This window comes from Nelumbo nucifera, chromosome 1 (assembly GCF_055504915.1).
Source record: "Nelumbo nucifera cultivar China Antique chromosome 1, China Antique-T2T, whole genome shotgun sequence".
Lineage (NCBI taxonomy): Eukaryota > Viridiplantae > Streptophyta > Magnoliopsida > Proteales > Nelumbonaceae > Nelumbo > Nelumbo nucifera.
Genome location: NC_142649.1, coordinates 174,985,719 through 175,011,085, shown reverse-complemented (window position 1 = coordinate 175,011,085; position 25,367 = coordinate 174,985,719). Strand labels below are relative to the sequence as shown.

Here is a 25,367-nt window from a genome sequence, read left to right as displayed (position 1 = left end):
TGGTTTGGTTTATACGTATAAATGGATTGGTTTGGTTTGAGAATTTTCTAAATTATGATTTACAATTTTGGTTTGGTTTTTTTAATTTTATAAACTGAACCAAACCGTAAACTGTAAATCGAAATTATATATATAATATGAATATATGATATATAAATATTATATATAATACATCTAAATGGAATTCGTAAAATTATAAATATATAATGAATGCTTTATTTTATAATAAAACAATAAATAAAAGTTTTAAGTTTTACTTTTTAGGGGAGCTATTTGGGCTTTTCTAATTGGGTTAAGCCCAAAAGAACATAGAATGATCCAAAGTATCTAAACCGTATTAGAAACCGCACCAAACTGTAATAAAACGGTTTTGTTTGATTTCTATACTAAAAACGGTTTGATTCGACTTAGAAAATTCTCAAGCTGTAATTTACTAGTTTGGTTTGAGATTTTCTCTAAATTGCATTGAATTGGACCGTGAACACCCTAATTTTGGCAACTGAAACATACATGTGCACCCTCACTAATATTAGTAAAAGATAAAAATCCCGACCCGACCCTTACCCGAATCTCTCATTGGTAAAAGTGGTTATGGTACTTTTTACCATTCCAATATCGTCACTCACATCACAACCGTTGGTTTTTCCTCAATCTTAATATCTTGACTCGTGTGTTTTCTGCTTGTCCCACTTAACAGTTAACATCAAGGCCCTTTTCTTCCGAACTCAGATTTCCTACTCACTTTGATCTTTTACTAATACTAGTGGGGTGCACGTGCGTCATTGCTTACCTAATTCATCTCATCGTAAATCCACAGAATTCTGCCAAGTAGTGATGACGTCGGAGTTTTTGCAAGTTCTCACTGGTAAAAGTGGTTATGATACCTTTTACCATTCCAATATCGTCACTCACATCACAACCGTTGGTTTTTCCTCAATCTTAATATCTTAACTCATGTGTTTTCAGCATGTCCCACTTAACAGTTAACATCACGGCCCTTTTCTTCCGAACCCAGATTTCCTACTCACTTTTATCTTTTACTAATACTAGTGGGGTTGCACGTGCGTCATTGCCAAAGTCTTTATAAAGCTTTACCTAACTCATCTCATCGTGAACCCACAGAATTCTGCCACGTAGTGATGACGTCGGAGTTTCGGTAAGTTCTCACTGGTAAAAGAGGTTATGGTACCTTTTACCGTTCCAATATCGTCAGTTACATCACAACCGTTGGTTTTTCCTCAATCTTAATATCTTAACTCATGTATTTTCAGCATGTCCCACTTAACAGGTAACATCAAGGCACTTAGAATTCTGTGGGTTTACGATAAGATGAGTTAGGTAAAGCCTTTATAAAGGCTTTGGCAATGACGGGCCACTGCGTCATTGCGTCTCTGGTCAGTCAGTGACTCCATTCAGTGTGCAGACTGTGCATATATATAGAGAGAGAGAGGGCAACGAGAGGAACGAAGCGGGAACCGTTTTCCTCCCAAGTCCCAACCATCTGTCCACTGGCATTTATTTATTTTATTTTTTAGCAATAAATAAAGAGGGTTTTTGGCTACTATGGAACTATTATTAAGTAACACGTACAGGCCGAGTCACCTTATCAGGGCTTCATCTTCTTCATTGGCCGGAAAGTCTGATAAGCTTAGATCTTTCAGGCCTTCTATCTGTCCAGACTTGCTTATCGATTGCTCTAAGTTCTGCCTCTTCAGGTGATTTTGATCGAAGTGATTTACCAGTTATCAGTCACTTGCTTAGAGCATTTGCTCCTTAATGGCCTTCTCTATTAATGAATTTACTGGGTTTTGTTTCAACTTTCAAGTTTCAAGGGATTTGGGCTGATGGTTAGAGAGATAGACCATCCTGATCATGCATTTCTCCCTTTATTTGTTTAGTTATATTACTTTTCTTCTGTGCTCTATGAGAAACTAATGCATGTCTCCTGTATTATGATCTCACTTATCATTTTTGTGCTTGCTGGAATTTTTACTTGGTTTACATAATGTGATGGTTCTGTTTTAATGTATGTTCTTGAGTTTGGACGCGGTATTTGTAAAGTACTTACACTAAACGCTATACCTAAGAATAAAATCAGAGAATAATTCTTACTATTTTACCTTCTGAAAAAATGGAATTGCAAACCAATGTTCTGAAAACCAAAGGGAATATCAACCTCGTCATTGGGATGGATGGCCCCAATTAAATGGTCCAATTACCTTTCTCTTCGATGGTTGAGCCGGTGATGTTGGCAATATCTGCAGTTACTAATCTATGAATGCGTAGATTACACAATGGCTTTTTTTTTTTTTTTTGTCCACTGCCCGCGGTATCATTACTTGCTATTTATTAGAAGTTTACCTCCTAAAAGGAATTCGGACAATGAAACACAATTTGGAAAATCGTACTTAGTAGTTTGGTTCAATCTATTCTGCCTGGTTGTAGGTCAAGGTCTGACCATCTGGTTCTTAAGTGATTGCAGAAGATGGTCGAATGCCCAGCACAATGAAACATTTATTATTTTCATTTTTTTTTTTATTTCATGTCATTGTTGCATGCTTGTCATTTCTTTTTACCACTGAAATGGATTTTGTTTCTCAATTATTAAAATAAGTATATATAAAATGAAATTTAACTCTATTAATCAGGTGTCATTGGATCTAGTTGTATGGTTGAGTGCATGTTGAGAATTCACTACACCCTTCTGCAGAATTAACATGTTTAGAACTTGGGCTGCCATGATGGTGCTATTTGACCATGAAAATTGGAAGTCTAGTTTATATATCAAGAGAAATTGATGTTGACAGTTTTCTTTAGGCAGTTGATCATATTTAACTTGTTGGAAATGTCTTCTTGCTAGATTATGGTGTTGTAATCCAGCTAGAGCTGTAATCAGATTCAGGAGACCTTTTCTTTCAACTTAGTGGACTGGCTGCTCATTGCTTCTCCTCCAAACACCAATTGAACCCTGAATCACTTTCCTTTCAACATTTTTTTTGGTAAAATCAAAGTCACCCAAGAAGAAACAACAAGAGTTGAAACTCCCCACCAAAAGAAAATAAAATCAACCACATCCAAAAAATCCTGACCTTAAGTAAATAGGCCTCATGACAATGCTCTAGGATGACACCCAACCCCAAATTGAGAGATGAGCCACCAACACCCAAAAAATACTTGAAACTAAAATGTCTCATCTCAATGCTTTCTCTTGCTTCTAAATCTGCTAACTGTTAGAGAGTTTTCCCTAAACTTCTTTGCGTTCTTAGTGGACAGGCTTTCCACACTGGGGTCTGTCTGCTGGCCTCTTCCTGATAGGAATGCAACTTGGGTTGGGTTGGATTGGGAAGTTATTAAATTTTCAATGGGCCTGAACCCTAACCCAAGCCTGTTGAGTGTTGTAGTCAAAACCCTTCAAATTAGGCAACCCGACTTGCAGCCCTACTTCCTGAGCTAGAGTTTCCATGAGTATTAGCAGACCTGTGAACCCAAACCATCTCAGCTTGTAATGCCTGAATAGAAATATGGCCTCTTTAAAATTTGTTGTCTTAGACTCCATGGATGATTCGTCTGACACCTCAATTATGCAATAGTGGTTTTGCGGTCTCCTTCAATGACCACATCCCTAAGACCCGATTTATTTGCAAGTGTTGGTCCTTAAAGTACATCAAGTAGTTCTTCTCTAATTTAGATTCCATACTGTTTGATCCTGAAAAAGCAATAATGGTATCACCTCCCAGAAGCATGAAGCTCACTTACCCTGAATTTCCTGGATTTCCAAAACTGCAGCTGTAAAGTTCATTTTAATCTTGTTTTATGGTGGATTTGTACAAGGAATGACTACTGTATTTCACTGTATAGGGTAGATGCCTTTGCATTTCATTTTTATTCTGGAGAATTTGGAAGGAAATAAATGGAAGAGTACTTCCATCTCTATATGTCTTCCTGGGATCTGGATATGCATCTATGTGAAAGAAATGAACTTCATAATTGTGGACTTAAAACCAATTTTATTTTATTTTACTACAAAAAATGTGGCTTAAAACATATGAAGTTTTTTTTTTTTTTGGGGGGGGGGGAGGATTTGTGAAAAGGTTTGGTTATTACTGGTAGCTTTTGGATTTTGGAAAAAATTTTAATGCTTTTTCAGGATGTCTTATCCTTTTATACTTTTAGAATCTCTTTCCCATATCATATATATATATCATTATTGATCACAGTTTTTGGATTTTTGTGATGATATCATAATTTTATGCTTCTTTCACTGAAAAACTGATCATAAAAATTTAACAACTTCTTGTTTAACTTTTTTTATACAGTTTTCACCCAACTTTGCATATAGGTAAATATTTTCCATTTTGAAAAGAAAGACCTAAGTTTATAAATTTAAAAGGAGTTTTGAGAGATGAAGGAAGGAAAAGCTTGGGAATTGATGTATCTTAACAGAGGCTTGAAGGTGCTTGGGTGTGAGTTGACCTTATGTTTGTTGACTGATTGTTGAATAAGATCAAGAAGAATGATGGGGCTGAAGAAAAAACTAACATGATATCAGTTTGTAAGAATTAATGAGGACAAACAAAGTTGTACCCATGATCATTTATCAAACTTATGAACTTGTTTAGTGAAGCTTCACAAAGAGTTACTTTACCAAGTTATTGATGGAGAATGCAGAGCAGCACATAGTCTCATACTTGAATTAATGGGCTAGTTTATTGGTTCTTATCCTGACGGACCTGACTTATAATTAAAAAAGGCTTATGTGTCTGTCAATTACTGTGGCTTTAATCTTGCATGTTAGTGCTTGCCAAAAACTTCTGTGATTTTGATATGTTAGGGAGCATATTCAATTAACTATCCAATGAGTCCAAACCAAAAGGACTTGACATGATTTTGTTGAATTACCACAGAAATATGGTGTTCATAGTTCCATATATTGAAGCTTGACATGATTGTTCATCGTAGAAATTTCTACTTTTAGATCTGTCGAATTTTAAATAGAATTCATTTCGGTTAATGAGTTATTTCAATAAATTGTAATTTGTTTTAGAATTCTCATATTAATATTGTTTCGACTGCTGCTACAGCAGTCCGAACAGGAAGAGGAGAAGAAGAAGAAGAAGAAGAAGAAGAGGAAGAGAAGAAGAAGGGTCTGTCGAAAATCTGATGGTTAACCCATCCAGTCGACCCCCTTAATCTATATTAGATTCTAATCATGTTTACAAAGACAGAAATGCCCTTACTTAAGTGTGGGGCAGAGTAACTCTAATAACACAGCCACATAAGCAAGTTACTTAATAAACAGAAGAAGACTAAACTACCCCTATTCGGCACATTTTAACACTCCCCCTCAAGCTGGAGAATATATGTCATATAATCCCAGCTTGTTACATAGATAGTTCACTTTCCCTGAGCTTAGAGCTTTTGTAAACAAATCTGCCCACTGGTCATTGGAGCCTACATGTTCTGTATTTATCTCTCCGGCAAGAAATTTTTGAAAAATGGAAAATAATTCACTTCTTTCTTTCATTAAGTAAATCCATGTCATTCTTGAACAATCATCAATAAAGGAGACAAAATACTTGTACCCATTGTAAGACTCAATTTTGATTGGACCCCAAACATCTGAATGAACCAAAGAAAAAGGACTCAACATGCGACTCTCAACTCTTGGACTAAAGGACACACGACGGTGTTTACCAAACTGACATGACTCACATTGTAAAACTGACAACTGACTCAATGATGGAACCAACATCTTGAGAACCTTGAGAGATGGATGTCCCAGTCGGCAATGCCATTGTAGAGGAGTAAGGGAGGTCTGAAGTGCAATTGAAGATCCACCGCCGTCAAGGTAATACAATCCACCAGCTTCATGCCCCCCACCAATCTTCTTCCCCGTCTTGAGATCCTGAAAAACACAAGTGGAAGGAAAGAAGGTAACAGAACAGTTAAGAGCTTTGGTTATTTTACTAACAGACATAAGATTGAATGGAAACTTAGGTACATATAAAACAGATGATAAGGGGACAGAAACCAAGTCAACATTACCAACACCACAAATGGGAGATGAGGACCCATTGGCAAGTGTAACAGTTTGTGATGTGGAGGTTTCAGAAAGAGAAGAGAACACACCTGGAGTCCCGGTCATATGATCTGAGGCTCCAGAGTCAATAATCCAGGAAGGAGTTTTAGATGACATGCAAGCAATACCTGATTGGGCATATGTGGTAGTGGTATGCTGTGAAGTAGTTTGAAGGAACCGTTCATACTCATCACGCGGAACACTCACCATCTCCCTCCCAGAAGTAGATGTAGATGTGGGAGGTGTTCGGTCTGCCAGTTTACTGTCACTAATAGCAACCTCGCCTGCTACAGCATGATTAGTCCATTTAGAGGGAGGGCCATGTAGGTCTTAACAGAAATTCACTGTGTGTCCATCCCTACCACAATGAGTACATTTCCTTGTAGAGTTATTTTTTCCTCTACCACGGCCTCCCCCTGAATCACGGCCACCCCGACCAATCATGGAATTGCCACGGCTCCCTCTGGAATGACCTCCTCCTCTTGTACTATGTCCACCACCTCTAGCTGTCACAAGTGTTGATCTATCATACTGTGTGGGGTTCTCTGTCTGGCCCAAAGAAATTCTACGAAGTCTTGAGAATACTTCCTCAAGTGTAGGAAGAGTAGAGCCCCCCAATATTTGAGCTCTAACTGGTTCATATTCTGACTTCAGCCCCACTAAAAATCTTGTAACATCAAGTTGCTCCTTTTGCTGTTGCTGAACTTGAATATCTGGAGTAAGGGGATGATAGACATTGAGTTCATTCCTTATATTCTTCATACAGGCATAGTACTTTTCTAGTGTTTTGGTTCCTTGTTGTAGATCAAAGTACTCCTGATACAGCTGATATACTCTTGTTGTGTTGTCTTGTCCAGAATATAGCTTCTTAGCATGATCCTTAGCCGTATCAAGGAACATGAAGTTGGCACTGATTTTGGGTTCCATACTATTCCACAGCCAAGTCATGATTTGAGCATCTTCTTGTTCCCAATCATCAAACCCTAGAGAGTCAACCGGTGGCTTCTCATCTCTTACATGCTTTACTTTCTTCTTTGCCTTGAGAAAAACTTTCACTGATTTAGCCCATGGAACATAGTTCTCTCCATTTAGCTTAATTGAGGTCATTTGTACCCCTAGGTAGTCGGAGGAAATTACTACACTAGGTTTCTGATCATTGTAGCCATCTCCTATTGTTGCCATTGTACTCTTTCACAGTTGTCTCTAACTTTACTTCTCAGCTACAAGCTGATTGATGTTGTTCACAGTTTGATATTTCAGCACCTATTGCAGTCTCTAAACACCACAGTGGAAGCACACACTTGTTCTTATTCACACTACTGCTGACTTCACACACTTACGTCCCACATAAGCATCAGTTTACCATTCACTAATCACAAGTAGAGGCCCTCTTACAACCACTCAAGCACCACAACACAGCCAAATCTGCTGCACCCAGTTCAGACTTGTTTAACACACTTAAGAGGGCATTACACAACCACAAGGAGTTCGGTAAGGTCACTGCATTCTACCTTACACCACTCAGCCACTTACAGCAGCCCTAACACCATTCAACAACTTATAGCAGCCCTACACCATTCGGCTACTGCACACACAGCCCTTCCTAGGGCAACAATGAACCTAGTTCTCTAGGTTCTACTCAATACTAACAGCTTCTTGTAGGGTTTCTACCCAGAAATATAAGTGACACTAGAAGAAGAGAGAACCGACCTTCCTTTGAGAATATCAATCAATCATTCACTGCTGAAGTCACTTTCCTTGTTGAAGAGGGTTATGCGCAGCAGAGAAACAAGCTGTAATGTTTCTGACCTAGGGCAAACCAGTCCTCTCCATCGACTGACCAGAAACGAAGGTGAAGAGTCACGAACAATGCTGAGGTGCTTTACCAACTGACTTAGATCAGGAACCTTGCTTTGATACCATGTTTCGACTGCTGCTACAGTAGTCCGAACAGGAAGAGGAGAAGAAGAAGAAGAAGAAGAAGAAGAAGAAGAAGAAGAAGAAGAGGAAGAGAAGAAGAAGGGTTTGTCGAAAATCTGATGGTTAACCCATCCAGTCGACCCCCTTAATCTATATTAGATTCTAATCATGTTTACAAAGACAGAAATGCCCTTACTTAAGTGTGGGGCAGAGTAACTCTAATAACACAGCCACATAAGCAAGTTACTTAATAAACAGAAGAAGACTAAACTACCCCTATTCGGCACATCTTAACAAATATATTTGATACAGATCAAACAAAGGCAGCAATAATTTATAGAAAAGGTTTTTGTAGTATATTAGTTAACATAGTGGGCTTAAATATTAAATAAAATTTGGAAATAGAAGAATGATGGAACAAGTGGTTGAGTATTTAGGGCATAGTGTATGAGAAATAATTAACTAAGCTTAGGAAATAAGCTTAAGATTTTTGAAGAACTGAAAGTATTGTTGAATGGTTGGGTTTAGGTAGGGCCAGGTTGAAGGGTAAATAGTGTTGGCAAAGTTTATGGTATGGGAAATTTTCAATTATGGCAAGAGTCCAAATTCAATAATATAAAGTTTGAATTCTGCAAAAATAATCTAATCTTTAAATGAATCCATTTCTATGTATATGGAGCATTTTTAAGGATCTAGAATTTCCACTAGCTGGGGACCTGATGTGCTATTTCAGCCTTCAGATCTACGTGTATGGTGTTTTGTATGTTTCACAGATCTTGCTTTTAGCTTTACTTGGAATTTTCATTATGTGGATTGTCATTTATAAAGGAATCTTTTTATTCTAATAAAGATCAGCTTCCTTTTTCTGATATTTGGATGATCTAATAACAGGAAAGTTGACCGAAGAGAAACTTCCTAATACAAATTTTGACATGCAGAAGGCAGAGGTATAAGAATAATTTGATTGCTGAGAGGTCTCTATCCACAATGGCTGAATATGATGGGGAGGCAGTCACTGCAGATGTGTCCTTTGGAACTATGGTTTTTGAGCCTGTTTTAGAGGAGGGGGTTTTCCGGTTTGATTGTTCTGAAAATGACAGGGATGCAGCATTTCCAAGTCTTTCTTTTTCTGATAGGAAAAAAAGGGACACAACAATTGCTAGTCAAAAGGTGCCTATGTATATTCCAACGTTTAAATGTGTGCAAGACCAACAGATTGTTAGTGTTGAGGTTAGTTTTATGACGTTTTCATTAGGAATTTCCTTAGTTTATTATACTTCCTGTTATGCTTCTTTTTTTTTTTAATTTCACATTTTTGTAATCCTTAATATTATTTTTAACTCCATGTCAATTTCTCTTCATTAGTTTCCTACTGGAACCTCTTTTTATGGAACAGGAGAAGTTAGTGGAATGCTTGAGAGAACAGGGAAGAGAGTAAGTGTTTATTTGGTGTTTCACCCATTGAACTTGACATTTGATCCAGATATTAAGCATGTCCATTTATTACAGGTGTTTACATGGAACACAGATGCATGGGGTTATGGCTCAGGAACTACATCCTTGTACCAGTCGCATCCTTGGGTGCTAGCTCTTCTTCCTAGTGGAGAGGCACTTGGGGTTCTTGCAGACACAACACGACGTTGCGAGGTTTATTTATTTCCTAATTAATTATAGATGGCATTGAATGTTTTTTTGCCTTTCACAAAAATCCATGATAAATGTAAGATATATGACTATTTTAGTGCTCAAAAAATTTCTTTAACAGATAGACTTGCGGAAGGAGTCAATAATAAAGTTTGCAGCATCAGCCTCCTATCCTGTCATTACATTTGGTCCTTTTGCTTCACCAACTGCAGTGCTGATATCTCTATCCCATGCAATTGGTTATTTCTTAGAGCTTTTTGAGCTTCTATTCCTGTGACTTTTGGTTTCTCTAATTTTAATGCATGCCTTCTGTTAGATATTTTGTTCAAAAGAAATTATGAACAGCTAAGAACCTTGAAGTAGCTTGCAAGGAACATAGAAATAGAACGTAATTAAGAGAAATGACAGAAACAATGAAGTGCAGTTACAATAGAAGTCCTAGGCCATTGCTTTAAACAACACCAGAGGCAAGGAAGAAACCCAACAACCAGCTCCTTACCTAATCCCAACTAACACTTTTATAAGCTATTGAGGATATTCTGGACCTTAATGACTTAATTTTACCCATTTCCCTAGAAGCTCTAAGATTTAATTTCATAAGTCCCCAAAAAGAGTCCTAGACTTCTTAGTGCCCGATTGGGAGGGCTTTCATGCAGTGGCTTCTGGCTTTGCAAGGTGGGCCCCTCCCTCCCAGACAGCCTGTAAGCCATGTTTGGTGAAAACCCTGGAGATCAAAAAATGAATGTCTGAAAGCCAAAAAACATGGCTTTCTGCTTAAAGATTTTTTCAATGGTTTCTCCAAATCTGCTTTATCAACGCTCCAGCCCTCCCAAATGGGCTGTTAGTTATCTTCTAGTTCAAAACAATATTCAAAACGCATATCCTTGATTCCATAGATACAGTGTGGGGCTTCTTTTAATGACTTTCTTTTTTTAATGAGCAATGATTCTGAATTCTATTAATAATAATCACAGAAACCTAAAGAGATGTATTTAAAACAATAATAATATTTTAGGGAATTTTATTCATGATTCTCTTCTATTTTGTTTCAGGAACTGTATTTATGCCTCCTAAATGGTCTCTAGGATATCATCAATGCCGTTGGAGTTATGATTCAGATGCAAAAGTTCTCAAGGTAATTAGTTTCTTGCCATTTCAAACTTGCTTGATATTTTGTTTTCCTCCCTTTTTGTCTTTTTTCCACGAAGATGGACATCTAAATATGCTTTTCTTCCTTTTTGTTTCTTTGTGACACACAGTATAGAGAGTAGTACAGTCAAGAGTATTATGCCTTTTCATTCTATATAGAGGGCACACCAGCCCCATCCATTATCTTTTCTCATATCATTGCCCTCCCATCTCTCTATTCTCTTCTAGTCTTGCTATTTAACATCACATTGGCTATTTGAAATAATGCAATTGGGAAAAAATATAGAGATTCAAAATTTTACATGCTTGAATATGTTTCATATGTTATGTTTGATTTTATTTTTAAATTTCCATTTTGAATGTGTTTTGCATGTTATATTTATGTATTTTAATTATTTAAATATAAAAAGTAATATTGATAAAAAATATATACTTATGTATTTTAATTTGAGATAATAGGTTTTTTAAGGCATTTATTTTAAAATTTAAGTTTATATTTTTAATTTATATTATGTTTAATATTTTATTTTATTTTTGCTTTTTTTGCATTTTGACATTTTTTTTCTTTTTTGCACCTTGCTTTGAAATGGTGCATGCCTCACCTTGCTCCTCATGTGCAAATTGCCTCTTGCGCTTTTTTGCACCTTGCACTTTTAAAACACTGATTCAGCCCTTCTTTCACGTATTATGACAACTCCTCCAAGCAGTCAATCTGCCTGTTTTCTGTAATCACCAGCTTCTTTTCTCAATCCTCTTTGTTTTCTTGTAGCATTATTTTAAGAATTCTTGTCTTCACCATGTTTGGTGATTATTCTTCCATCCATTCCTCTGTTTCATCTCTTACTTCCACCTTATCTTCCTTGCATTCTGATCTTTTATATACCATCTGGTATAGTTCATTTGCAATGCTTTTCCATTCCTCAGACTTCTTCCCTTCCAGTATAACGATGAGTTGTTTCTTTCGTCTTTCAGATTTCTCTTCTAATGTTACAAACCAGCCTTTAAGGTTTCTTCTTCTTTCTGCAATATATTCTTACCTCCGTGTCTTGAGTGTTTCCTTCAACATCAGCCTCCAGCTCACATTCGCTGATCCTTCCAGAAAGTTTTGGAACCAGGGTACAACCTCACCAATCAATAACACTGTGGCCCTTCTTCCTTCTCTCGGTTTTACTGAGAGCTCCCCTTGGTGCAGCAACTCCTCTAGCAAGAACTCTTTCAATTCAACTCTGATATTCTTCCTCCATCTTGGCAGTGAGAATGGGTTTTGTTCATGTCTGCCTAAAAAAACCACTTTTACCATGTATTTCTTCCTTTCAAGAACAATTGTTAATATGTACATTGTTTTTATTTTCTGTGACTGATTGGATCTACACTACAGAACAGTTTTTCTTCAATCTTTGACACCTTGTCCAGGTCATCATATTATTACTCTTTTCAGATTTATGTTACTATTTTTTTTTATCAAAGGTTGACTATGGATCCAAGGGAGAAAAACTTAGCTATCTGCTCAGGGCAGGAATTTCTGCCCAGAGTGCACAGTGTGATGCCATAACATGAACGTAGAGCAGATATATGTGTGAGCTAGGGAAGGTAGAACAGTTGACTATAATTACAAAACTGCCACTGTACTTGATAAAAATTGCAAGAAGAAAAGTCACCATATACTAATGTAACTAACCCAACCATAGAACTTAGATGACATTAAACAAGACCTAGACAAATAGCATGGTTGGAGGCTTGGAGCTAATGAACTTCTAAAAGACCAAAATACTCTTTAGCTAAATGGTATGGTATTGTATTAATTTTTGAGAGAGGGCAAAACATATTTTATTATATTACTAATTCACAAAAAGCTCCATAGATACAAGAGCCCTACATGGTTAAAGAGAATAAGTCATGCATACACCCATGTATAATCCCTGTACTAGATACATCAAAAAGAATTGAATAATATGCCCTCTATGTAGTTCCCCAAGTATCTATAACTACTAAAATGGGAGGTAAAATTACAGATTTCTTGCTTTCTGTTGACTTGATGCCCAAATCACAAATTCCTCGGATTTATTATTTGCAATGTCAGTTTTGACCTTCAATTTGCTTTTTTCTTGTCATTTATAACATTATTAATTTTCCTTGTTTTATTTAACATTGACTTACACAAACATGTTTAGATTGCCAGGACATTTCGGGAAAAGGGCATACCTTGTGATGTGATATGGATGGATATAGACTACATGGATGGTTTTCGTTGTTTCACCTTTGACAAGGTGTGTTATTTTCTAGTTTTTGATCTTGCCCCCCCCCCCCTTTTGATATGGATTTCATACTCATTATAACCAGGTTTCATCCAATTGCTTGCCATTAAGTTGTTTTAGACATTCTTTTATTCCTAATTGATTGTGAATTATTTTGTTTAGGAAATGAATGAAATAACTAGATAGAAAGCACCATTGTGAGACTGGTAATTGGATCCTAGTTCCCATCAAACTCATAGATAGAGATCTTTAGAATTTAATCTTGAGGTAAAATAATTCATTGCTTTTGCTCTCTATTGAATTGTATTTCAATTTTTATCATGGTTTTCGAACCGTTGTTGGCCCAGACGGTTGGACTGTTCGCCCTGGGAACCATCCAGGCAACTAGTTCCGTTTTACCCCAAACCCAGTCCCTGGCCATAAATTGTTGAATCGGTCAATGACTCGTTGACCCGGGCGGTCAAACCGTCGACCTGTTCAACGGTTTTTGGCTGTTTTTTATTTTAATTATTTTTTAAATTTTAAACTTTTTTTGTCAAAACGGGTTGTCCGTTTGAACTAGACGATTGGATCGTCGACTTGGAAATCGATGGCCAGAACGGTTCCGATTCCAAGTCATTTTTTAAAACATTGATTTTTATTTTGTCCTATCTTTTATAAATTACAAAATGATTATACAGAATGTAGGATTTCCTCTATAAATGTCAATTACTAATCATTTTGAATTCTCATTAGCAAGGCTTAAAGTACTAGAAACGCAAAGTGTATCGAAAAGGCGATTTTAAGAAATGTATCGGGATACGCTTTGGATATGCATAAATACGGATGAAAAAAAAGATACGCATGGATACACTATGAAACTCAAATAAATTCTAAAAAATATAGTAATATCAATAAAGTACAAGGTATATATGACAATAAATAATCGGTAACCGTTGAAAATGATGGAAAAACTAAAATGTGTGCATATATACCTTGATTTTTAGAAAATCAAAATAATGTCTTAATATTTGTTAATATAAAAATTTTAATAATCAATTTTAGCATTTATTAACAAACATCTAGGGGTGATCACCTTGGCCCGACCCAACTCGGAAATTCCAGGTTTGGAGTTGGGTTTCATGTTTAGGCTTGACCTATAAAATTTTATATAAAAAAATTATATGCATACTATACGTTATTTAATATAAAATATTATATATAATATTTTATACATAAAAGACTTAGGCGTGACCTGACCCATAATCACCCCAATAAACATCCACTAAAAAGAAAAAAAGTTTATTTAAGGATGAAAATGGATAACATTTGAACACCAAAATGGATTTGGGTGTGGTGGTAGAATCATGGGCATTGTAAACGTGTGACCAAGGTTCAAATCTTCTTATGGCCTACTTTAGCTTCTACACTTGAGATTATGTGCATTAGGCATTAGAATGGTGTGCCAATTTCAAAATTCAAATTCAAACTTGTCTTAAAATTAAAGAGAGAGGGAGGGAGTAATTAATGTAATTATAGTAATTAATGAGAGAGGGAAAGAAATTAATTAGAAGGATTAGCAATAAAAGGAAGACTAATGAGAGAGTAATTAATGAGAGGGAGAGTAATTAATTTGCAATGTATCAATCAATACATTAGAGTATTGGCTCGTATCAGGTCTGTATCAGTCGATACAGACCCGGAACGGCCTGATACAGGTGAAAAGGAACGAGCAATTGGTTTCTATATGTTCCGTGTATCGGGCATTTAACAGAACGATACGTATCAGCTGATACAGGCTGATACGTTGCGAAATTTTGAACCTTGCTCATTAGCATTAAAACCCATAAAAGAAGTGATATTGCAAGTTGAAGGGGCTAGGAGGGCTAGGGGCAGACCAACAAGGACATGGGTTTAAGTAGTAAGAAATGATTTAAGTGCTTGTAATTTAAGCACTGTACATAACTATATCTGTACATTCTTACATCACTTAAAGATATTAATACAATACCTTATGTTTTTGTTCAAAAAAAATAAGTACTTATAATTTAACAACAGATATGGCACTAAACAGGACGGTATGGTGGGAGAAGATTAATGGAGTTGACTCCATAATAGTTGGGATAAGGCTTAGATGTTAAGGCTTATATGAGTATTATCTATTCTTTGTCAACACACTTCCAATCATAAATACACTTCCAGTCCCTCTTGTTAACATACTTATCTCCTTAAATGTCTTCTTGTAGTGCCAGGAGCTTTTACTATTGTCTTTAAACTAGGCCACTGCAGCTCTTGGATCCCATTCCACTGTCAAATAATTAACACTTAGAGACTTTGCCAAACACAGTCCTTGAATCATTGCCATCAATTCACCCCTTATGGAGCTTCCATGGTTAATGGATCCTGAGTTACATTGCTATGATATGTCATTGGTAATCTGTAAAACCCCTTCAATACTTGAGGGTCTATGATTACCCAAAGTACATTTTTCAAAGTTTTATATGGTTTGACAAAGTGGGTTTTATTGACAAATTGTCACATTTCTAATTGGAATGGAAAAGACCACCTACTACTAGTTCCCAAAGATAGCATCCATAGAGAAGTGCTAAAAAATCCTTACAATTTTGATCCAATGCACCACCAGTACTGATATGGTTTCAATGATGGATTCCTTAGACCTCTCAATGCCCTTGAAAAATTTTCCATTTCTTTCTTCCTAAATTGTCCAAAGAATTACTGTCCTAGTAGACTTCCACATAACTTTCCTCTTATTTTAGGCAAAGTGAAAAATGAAGCTTTAAAAGGATTCACCACCTTAATAGGAGTCCATCTGTGACCAAACAGAGTGAGAAAATTGTGAGGGGATAAACACCTAGTAGGCCTTCTCTTTGCAAAGTTTCACAGGTGTTAATCCTTGATATACCTCCTAATTTCTTTTGCTGGGAAAGGCTGCTATGAATTCAGCAAGAGGGAGATAGCTTTGAAGAAAGATGTGCATAAAAAAGCCCCTGAGGTAGAGGAGGTCCAGATTCTTGGTCTGGTTTAGACTTTAAAGTTATCAACTATCACATTATCAAAACAACTGATCAACTGCAAGGCCTACAAAGACTTCGAAGTTTCTAAGATTTCTCTTCAGACCTAAGTCCTAGGATGGGAATAGGATATCCTAGACGAAGTGTGCAAAGCAAGAAAGGGGAGAAGTCTAGCTTTGTAGGTGGATAAAGAAAATAGGCTAGGGTAAATTTCTTTTAATGTTCTTTTGCCCCACTAATGGTAGGCGACGACTGGTTGGTTTCAGCGTCTCTTTTTAAATACAATGACTAGTGAGAACCTAGGCATTGATTAGTGGATAGGAAAATGATATGTTCTAAATTTATGATATTCATGCAATCTCATAAATAAGTTAATACAGACTAAACTGTACAATAAAAGAATGGTATTGAACAATTAGTTTGGAGTCTTTATTTTACAAAAATAAATATGTTAGACTGGATAGGCTGGGATTGGGACTTATAGTCTTTGTTTTCCAATGAAAGAGTGCAACATTGACTATTTGATCTGCTCTTTGTTGTGGCTACTCTGTACCAGCGAACTGCTCATTGGTACTAAATGTAAAAAGTTCCTCATCTGCCGCCTTCTGTTTTATGCCCCTTTTCTATTTTGTACAGCATCTGCTAATCATGTTCCATTACAACTATTTAAGGGAACAGCATGAATGTAACAGAATGCAAACATAATCTATTATAAATACAAACAAACAAATAAAACTTTGAAACAACTTTGTGGTTGTGTAGTTGTTGATCAACTAGTTGACCTAGCTTTCCTAGGAACTGCATCATGAGTATCAGATTGACTAGTTAGTGGTGCAGTTGGTATGGATCTCAACTGACTTGTCAGTTGACTAGATGACTAGTCAATGCCTGAAAGAGTGACCTGTAGCCAGAGATACTCTTGTAACTAATTCATCCAGCCCATTGGTGCAATACCTAGTGCTTGTCATCCTTTTTTTTGTTTACTATACTTAGCATGTATTGTAATAAGTCAATAACTAGTGTTTCTCCATCAGATAAATCTATTATGTTCTATCTTTAGACTCTGTATGCATGATTAACACTTTCTATCTGTGTACTTTCTATGCATGTACATCCACATGCATATTTCATGTAGTTTACGCAAAAATCTATATTTGGTTCATAGTGGCTTATCTATCGAGTGCTCTCTCTCTGAGGTTGCCTTTCACTGCAAATAAATGATGGGACATTTTTCTTTCAGGAGCGTTTCTCTGATCCAAAGTCATTGGTGAATGATCTTCACCGCAATGGTTTCAAAGCAATCTGGATGCTTGATCCAGGAATTAAACATGAAGAGGGTTATTTTGTTTATGATAGTGGCTCTGAAAATGACATTTGGATTCAAAAAGCAGATGGAAAACCTTTTGTTGGTCTGTTTTCTTGTTTCTTTTACCCTGATACTTGATACTCATTTTTTCTATTCTTAACTGTGTTAAGTCTTACTTGTCAATCTTAGGTGAGGTATGGCCTGGGCCTTGTGTTTTTCCTGACTTTACACAAGAAAAAGCTCGTCTTTGGTGGTCCAAGTTAGTAAAAGAATTTATTTCTAATGGTGTTGATGGTATATGGAATGATATGAATGAACCAGCTATTTTCAAGGTAAATCTACAAATCAGTTGAATCTTACTCAGTACCTGAAGTTCCTCCTATTGGTTGTTCTTAATTTTATTTCTTCACAGACTGTGACTAAGACTATGCCAGAGAGCAACATTCACAGAGGAGATGATGCACTTGGAGGTTATCAAAATCACAGACATTATCACAATGTAATATTCTTTAATAGAATGGTGCCTTTTCTGCTTAATGCGGCTTACAGTGTTAATTCTTTTATGTAATTAACATGGTTTTTGTGTCAGACTCGTCTGAGCTACTATTTTGTGAAAGTAGTTGTTGGTGGCAGTCTTATTGAAATTCTTAACTTGAACCCTTTTATATTGCTTGCACCTTTTAGGTGTATGGCATGCTTATGGCGAGGTCAACATATGAAGGAATGAAAATGGCTGATGAGAATAAACGCCCTTTTGTTCTCACCCGAGCTGGGTTTATAGGTAGCCAAAGGTATGCTGCAACATGGACTGGGGATAACCTTTCAAATTGGGAGCATTTGCACATGAGTATTTCCATGGTACTTCAGTTGGTAAGTGTGAATTTTCTTTTGATGCAACTAAAGATTAATGTTATTTTATCGTATGACAAATGCATGACAGATGTAGTGCATGCTTCCCTAAAAAGGGGCATATTGATACGATACGTCCCAATACGGGGCATATCCTGTCAATTTTCAAGGGCATTGATACACTATATATTAATAACTGGCCGGGTTGATATGTTTTAAATGTGAAATAGTAATGTGACTTTATCCCCTGACAAATTATTAGAACCAAAAAGTTAAAAAAAGGGTTTGAGTCGGTTGAAACTCTCGATACATAAAATTTGTGTATAAAGAGTGTTGATACTTTGAACCATGGGTAGCATGTATCCTAGGGGACTCCTTAACTTCTGTTGGTTTGGTATGATGATATTCTTGGTAATTACTTAACCTTTTTCACTTTATTTTCTAAGTTATCTCTGGAGCGTTGCTTCCTTCATAATATGCTGGTATTAAACATTTCTTTTAATGAGTTTATTCAGTTTCTGTATAACACTACTCTAAGTATCATTTTATTTTTTCAGGGGCTCAGTGGTCAGCCATTATCAGGACCAGATATTGGTGGGTTTGCTGGAAATGCTACGCCAAAGCTCTTTGGAAGGTGGATGGGTGTTGGTGTAATGTTTCCATTCTGTCGTGGGCATTCTGAGACTGATACTATTGACCACGAACCATGGTCCTTTGGGAAAGAGGTATGCCATTTTTGTTTCCTGCAGAAGAACATGGTCATTCAGGTTTCCAACTCATAAATCATGATTCGCATGATATTTTACCTTACTATGAAAAAAGAAACCCTTGATCCTAATGAAATTCTTCATTTCCTAATTTGGTTTTTAAAGTTGTAGTACAAGAATACACAAGAAAGGAAATTCATTAATAAAAGGAAGACACAAGACTGAAAGCCTCAAGTAGTGGAAAGGCCTAAAAGGAAAGATGAGGGCCAAAGCCTAGATAAGTAGAACAAAACAAAATAATGCAAGCATAGGTCCCTGTGCTTGCAAAGATGGCAAAACGTGTCCATAAGGGAAAGATTTTACAGACATTAAAGTCCACTAGAACAGGTGATTTATTGGCTGCCAGAGAAGAAGGGATATCACCTCTAATGGGATGACCATGTTTTAAAATGCCAGTTTTGGAGAAAATGTCAACCATTTAAAACAATAAATTTGCCAAAAATATAGGAAATTTTATGTTGAACTATTGTAAAAATTTTTAAAATTATTGATATTAATTTATGAAAATGCGTTAATAATTATAAAAGGGCATATATAATTATATCAGTTCATGTTTTGAAATCAGGGAAAATTACTGAAAAAGAAGGAATTTATTAATAGAACTTCATGGATTGTTAGAACAAGTATACTTTTTCATTTACGACTCAAAAAACTGTAGTAAACAACTATGTATATCAAATCAGAGAAGATAAAGAGACTTAACTAGGCTTCTCTATCTGTCCCTTTAGTTTTTTATCCATTTCTCTTTTATAGTTGTATATCTTTTTTTTGTTTCTTTTTTTTTTTTGAATTATAGTGACTTAGTAAGTGAATCATACTTGGAATAGTAAACCAGCAGTAGAAATCTTGCTGAATTAAAAAATCTGTAAAAGAAAAGATGTTTTCTGGAAGAAGAGAAGAGAGAAGAAGAAGAAGAGGAAGAGGTTTGAGAGAGAGAAGAGAGCTCGTTATCTGGCCGCCCCCTTCACTAGTATTTATATTAAAAATATAAAGTGGAGTACAATGACAAATATGCCCATATAGGGCGGCAAGCATCTAAAACTGCATAAAACACTTAAAAGGCAATCAACAAAGGGCCCAACAAGAGTACTGTGGTCCCCACTTCCTATCTAAACAATAAACATATAAAAGATTATTGCTAAATCTGCACAAAACGGATTAAATCCTCAACACCAACCATCCAATCGTTAACCCCCATTTGTTCTTTTAGGAAAATATTTACTAAAAGGGCCATTATCCAATGTTATTCCCAGCTATCTGGGGCCTTGGGAGGGGTAGACTTGGTATGGTCCTAATCTTTGGCATTTTTTTGGACAAAGTGGCCACCCTCAGGTTTTGAATGACATTCTAAATTTTAAATACTATGCTCACTGCAAATTCATTGTTCACATCTTATTAGCTAAATACCACTATGTAATGCCTATACTGCATTTTGGTGATTTTTTTGCATTACTGATATTTGGAGAATATGTTATGTTCATACATGCCAGATTGTGTAGTCCATTCATTTGATATGTCCTTATGTACTTGTAGAATTGAATATTAGTTAATTTCAGTTTTCAACTTGGTTTTCTTGGTTATGATTGTTTTCTGCTTAAAGTTTTATTTTTGTTTTTCTAGATTGTGAAGCTTTTTGATTAATCTAACTTGAAATGTGTCCATTAGTGCGAAGAAGTTTGCCGGCTAGCATTGCTGAGACGCTATCGCCTTATTCCTCACATATATACTCTTTTCTATATGGCTCACACAAAGGGTACTCCTGTTGCATCTCCGACCTTTTTTGCTGGTATGCTTTCCTGTTTTCAGAATTTTGCTCATATTTGTTGGAGTTAGAAGAATGGATATTGGTGTAATGAGACTTTTTTGGGTGGTTTCTTGGTCTATGCAGATCCAAAAGATCCCAGCTTAAGGACTATTGAGAATTCCTTTCTTCTGGGGCCACTTCTTGTACATGCAAGGTATTACTTTTTCTGGAAGTAAAGTACTAGGAGTATGCATGATTCACTTGCACTTAAATACATAGCTTTGTGAAGGTCAAGTAAACTTGTTTTTTTTTTTGACATACTGGTACTTCTTAAGTTCATTTTCTTTGGCTCATGGAATATAGAAATGTCATGGGGGATGGTGGATAAATGTTATATAGCAAGAGATCACCTTATGATTATTCAGCATGCAGCTTTTTTCTCGTCTTACAGATAGACTAATTTAATAGTTAATGAGGGTATTATGGGCATAATATTGACAAAACATAAATATAGCCTATTTTTTATTGATATTTTTATATTGTTCCTTTGCACATGGGAACAGTATTTACATAAACAAGCTTCACGCAGCGATAAAAGAAAGGCAGTGCCTAACTACTCCTAGTCCCTTAATCCATACTCCATCTATTTGACAATGATGATGGCAGATCCATTTAATCTTGGTTGTTGAAGCTTCTGTCGCTATGCAGATGGCCATGCTTGTGCTTTTTCCCTTCTCCCCTTCATTGTTCTCCTCGTGAATTTTATCCTTGATCTTGTTGACAGATTCATCTGTCTTGTTCTCTCATGTTTTTTTCTTGACCAATAACGGAAACATTTTATTAAATATCATTAAACATACAAATACAAGAAGAAAAAGGGGATAGATAAACTCTCTTAACTCTCCTCATAAAGATACTCAAGATTACAACAATGCCAAAACAAATGATTCCTTCCCACCCCTTGTTTAGCACTTCTTTTCACCAACTGTGTTCTTGGTTCCATAACTTGGGTCAGCTACTTAAACTTCCTTCTTTCATTAATGTAGCTCCTAAACCCATCTTCCACCTTTTGTAGATAGCCTATTATCAGTTTTAAATCATATCCAATGATTGGCTTTCTAATATTCAGCTCCTTTGTCCTTTGTACAGCTTCCACTACCGCCAAAATCTCAGATCTAAATGAATACCTACACCAACAGCGCCTGAAAATAAGGCAACAATCTACCCTTCCTCATCCCTGAACAAAAATTGAACTTAGTGAACCCATTAGCTGGTGGAGACCAAAGGGGGCTGATCATAGTTTTAAGAGGGGCTGAATTGGTCACTTCCAATTTTTATTCAAAGCATATGCAGAGATATCTTCAAAATATCCAAAGACTTCATGGTCAACTTGTTTTCTGTACTTGCAGTGATAACTGTTCCTCATGGTGAGGTAAAGCCTGCTAGTGATTTTCTGGTTGCTTTTGCTTCTTCTCCTCATGCCCTTCCTATATGCAGCTTCTCTTTGATCTTGTGAACGATCCCTGCCATTTTCAAAAAGATTAACTCTCTTGTCCTTAATCTTCTGGTTTCAAATTTTAAGATGAGCCTACTATGGAGTTCTACACCTGTTTCAAATTTTGCTTGCATGTTCAAGAAGTTGCAACTTATATATTGGTTCTCTCTGTTGAGTTTCTAATTGTTTTTTTTAATCTTTGCCATCACTCATCATCTTTCTCTCTCTCTCATGCCCCCTCCCCAAAAAAAGGGTTCCATCCAACCATCCATAGTTGGTCCTGGCTATCTGGGGCCTTTGGACGAATACATTGGATACAGGCATAGTCTTTGATTTTTCTTTTGCATAAAGTGGCTTCTCTCAAACTTGATTCCATAATCTTACACTTTACAGCCATAGATTTTGTTGAGCAAGAGCAAGAGAAGAGAGGAGAGGAGAAGAGAGAAGAGAGGTGAATCGAGTGACTGAAAGCCCTCCAGAACTTAGGGGGCGAATGAAAGAAATTATTATTTATACTAGTCCAATCGAACAATATAAATAGAAGAGAAATTACAATAGTACCCTTGTGGTACTAAACCTGAATACACAAACAACTGTCAACACTCCCCCTCAAGTTGGAGCATAGATATCAATCATGCCCAACTTGTCACAAAGATCATGATGTCTGGAAAGGTTTAAACCTTTTGTAAAGATGTCTGCAAGCTGGTTCTCAGAAGTGACATAGGGGGTACACTTCACCTGTGATAACTTTCTCTCTGATAAAATGCTTGTCAACTTCGATGTCACTGAACAAAATTGGGAGCCATTTTCAATAGATTTGTTGACAGTTGATAAATTTTGGCATAGTGTCGCAATTCTAAATATGTAGACTTTGCTTGTTCCCAGATTTCATTTGCAGTTTCAGCCCACATGAAATTCTTCCTTATTTGAGGTTGCATTGAAACCAAGAGTCAGGACATAACAATACTATTCTCCTGATTCCGTCTATCATATTCAGCACTCCCAGAGGATGGTTCTTTTATCCTCCCATTAATAGCCTATCTTCCCCCTCGCAGTGATGTATAATTTGATCCCTCTTGACCACTCCAGGTAATTTAAACCATCAAGAGGGACAACAGCCATAGGAAAGGATAGGTCACCCCCACCCATTCCATTCAGCATTGAGGAAACTCCAGATGTGGCTGAATCTTCACTGCCCATGATATCATAATAAAAAATGAAACAACAAACAAAAAAGTACAGCCGTACAAGGCTATTGCAGAAATAGGTTCTTCTGACCTCCGGTTTCACTGAGAACAAAAAGCAGAACACTGCTGTTGCAGTACAAGAACAGGCCCTTCTGACCTACAGTTTCACTGAGAACAAACAAAAAACTGAACACTGCTGTTGCAGTACTGAAATAGGTCCTTCTGACCTACGGTTTCACTGAAACAAGTCTGAACACTGCTGTTGCAGTACAAGAGCAGGTCTGAATGACCTAATTAGTAGGCCTGATAGCTAACCAGTCGAGGAGATCAATAGGGTAGCCGAACAATCAATCAATAAGATTAATATTGAGCAGACAATCAATTGGCTGAACAGACAATCAACAGTCCACAATACAAATAAAAAAAAAAAAAGATTGAATACAATTACTGTGTTAAGGAATACAGTCACTTAACAGTAGGGCATCCAAACAGTTCATCAAACAATAGGTAGCCGAACAAACAACAGTAGGGCAGCCGAACAGTTCATCAAACAATAGGCAGTCGAACAGACAAGGATGATAGTACCTCTTTTAGTTTCAGATGACAGTCTCCCTGTAAACCAGAACTCCTTCTACGAACCTCAAACAATAGGCAGCCGAACAGAAGATGACCAGTACTTCTTTTAGTTTCCGATGATAGCCTTTCTGAAGACAGAACACCCTCTACAAACCTCAAACAATAGTCTCTCTACAGTCGAGCAGACAAGAGGTGCAACTTCTGGGCTGGAAGATGAAAAGACTCTGTAACTTCTGGGTCGAACTGATTTCACCAGATTAGGAGTTCGATTGGAGACAGCACTGGATGCAACAACAGTTTGCTTGACACCACCCTTCAGGCCTGGACGACTTGCTCTGATACCGTGTTGAGCAAGAGCAAGAGAAGAGAGGAGAGGAGAAGAGAGAAGAGAGGTGAGTCGAGTGACTGAAAGCCCTCCAGAACTTAGGGGGCGAATGAAAGAAATTATTATTTATACTAGTCCAGTCGAACAATATAAACAAAAGAGAAATTACAACAGTACCCTTGTGGTACTAAACCTGAATACACAAACAACTGTCAACAGATTTTACTATTGCATGAAGCAATGGTTTCAAAAATTGAAATGGTCAGAAGATATATTTTGGCAAGTTTTAAAATTCTAGAACCCCAATTATCAATCAAGTTATAAAATTCCGATGTTGTCCATAAGCCTGATATATTGTTACATACATTTTTTTCTATAAAATACAGTGCATGTATGCATGTATAATTTATTGAAATCTTGAATTATGGCTTTATTGATCAATAACAAGCCACCTTTTGCATGGTTCCTAGAAAGTAGCCTGCTTAACATGATGGGGGGGGGGTTCTTCCTGGTGGTTTTGTTCAGATTTAAAGCAACAATATTTCCTATTGCCTTTTTCTTTCAGTACTTATAAAAAAAGAATTAAAACTTTTGTGCACTTTTGTATAATTATGTTTACCAAAGGTCCAAAACTATTTAAATATCATCTAAATAGTTTGTTTTGATATGATTCTGTTGTCTTCAAGTCCATTTATATTTTCAAGCTTATCATTATAGGTTTCTCTTTCCTTCTTATTTTCCTTTATGAAATATTTTTAATTAGACATAATTTAATAAAATAAATCGATGTTTTAATGTTTTAAAGTCCTACAAAAGGACTATGGCTTTTTTAGGGGACATTTTGTTGAGGCCTGTAAATTATTTTCATGGGTTTATATTTGTACTAATATCTTCTTTTCTTTGGTTGTTAGCACTTTGCCTGGCCAGGGATCAGATGAGTTGCAGCCTCTGTTGCCCAAGGGAATTTGGCTGCCCTTTGATTTTAATGACTCACATCCGGTATCCATGTTTGCCCACCTACATTTGGTTCCTTGAAGATTTCATTTTGGTGCTGAAGTTA

General features: G+C 36.4%; 1 protein-coding gene across 4 annotated transcripts in view; it reads left to right on the top strand.

Moving 5' to 3' along the window:
• Positions 1–1,377: 1,377 nt before the first annotated feature.
• HGL1 (heteroglycan glucosidase 1) overlaps positions 1,378–25,367 on the top strand; it is a 63,926-nt gene continuing 39,936 nt past the window's right edge. Inside the window, exons 1-16 of one of the 4 annotated variants that reach the window (XM_088895335.1) lie at positions 1,446–1,715; positions 5,085–5,144; positions 8,938–9,229; positions 9,365–9,433; positions 9,509–9,646; positions 9,765–9,882; positions 10,696–10,778; positions 12,964–13,059; positions 17,299–17,467; positions 17,554–17,696; positions 17,777–17,863; positions 18,049–18,234; positions 18,771–18,938; positions 20,646–20,766; positions 20,869–20,938; positions 25,219–25,306. In XM_088895335.1, coding sequence (XP_088751461.1) covers positions 1,564–1,715; positions 5,085–5,144; positions 8,938–9,229; positions 9,365–9,433; positions 9,509–9,646; positions 9,765–9,882; positions 10,696–10,778; positions 12,964–13,059; positions 17,299–17,467; positions 17,554–17,696; positions 17,777–17,863; positions 18,049–18,234; positions 18,771–18,938; positions 20,646–20,766; positions 20,869–20,938; positions 25,219–25,306 — 2,040 coding nt within the window. In that variant the 5' untranslated portion in view covers positions 1,446–1,563. Of the gene's footprint in view, positions 1,716–5,084; positions 5,145–8,030; positions 8,103–8,890; positions 9,230–9,364; positions 9,434–9,508; positions 9,647–9,764; positions 9,883–10,695; positions 10,779–12,963; positions 13,060–17,298; positions 17,468–17,553; positions 17,697–17,776; positions 17,864–18,048; positions 18,235–18,770; positions 18,939–20,645; positions 20,767–20,868; positions 20,939–25,218; positions 25,307–25,367 lie in introns of those variants that run through there. The other 3 variants (XM_010257420.3, XM_010257421.2, XM_088895336.1) reach the window with 3 other exon arrangements.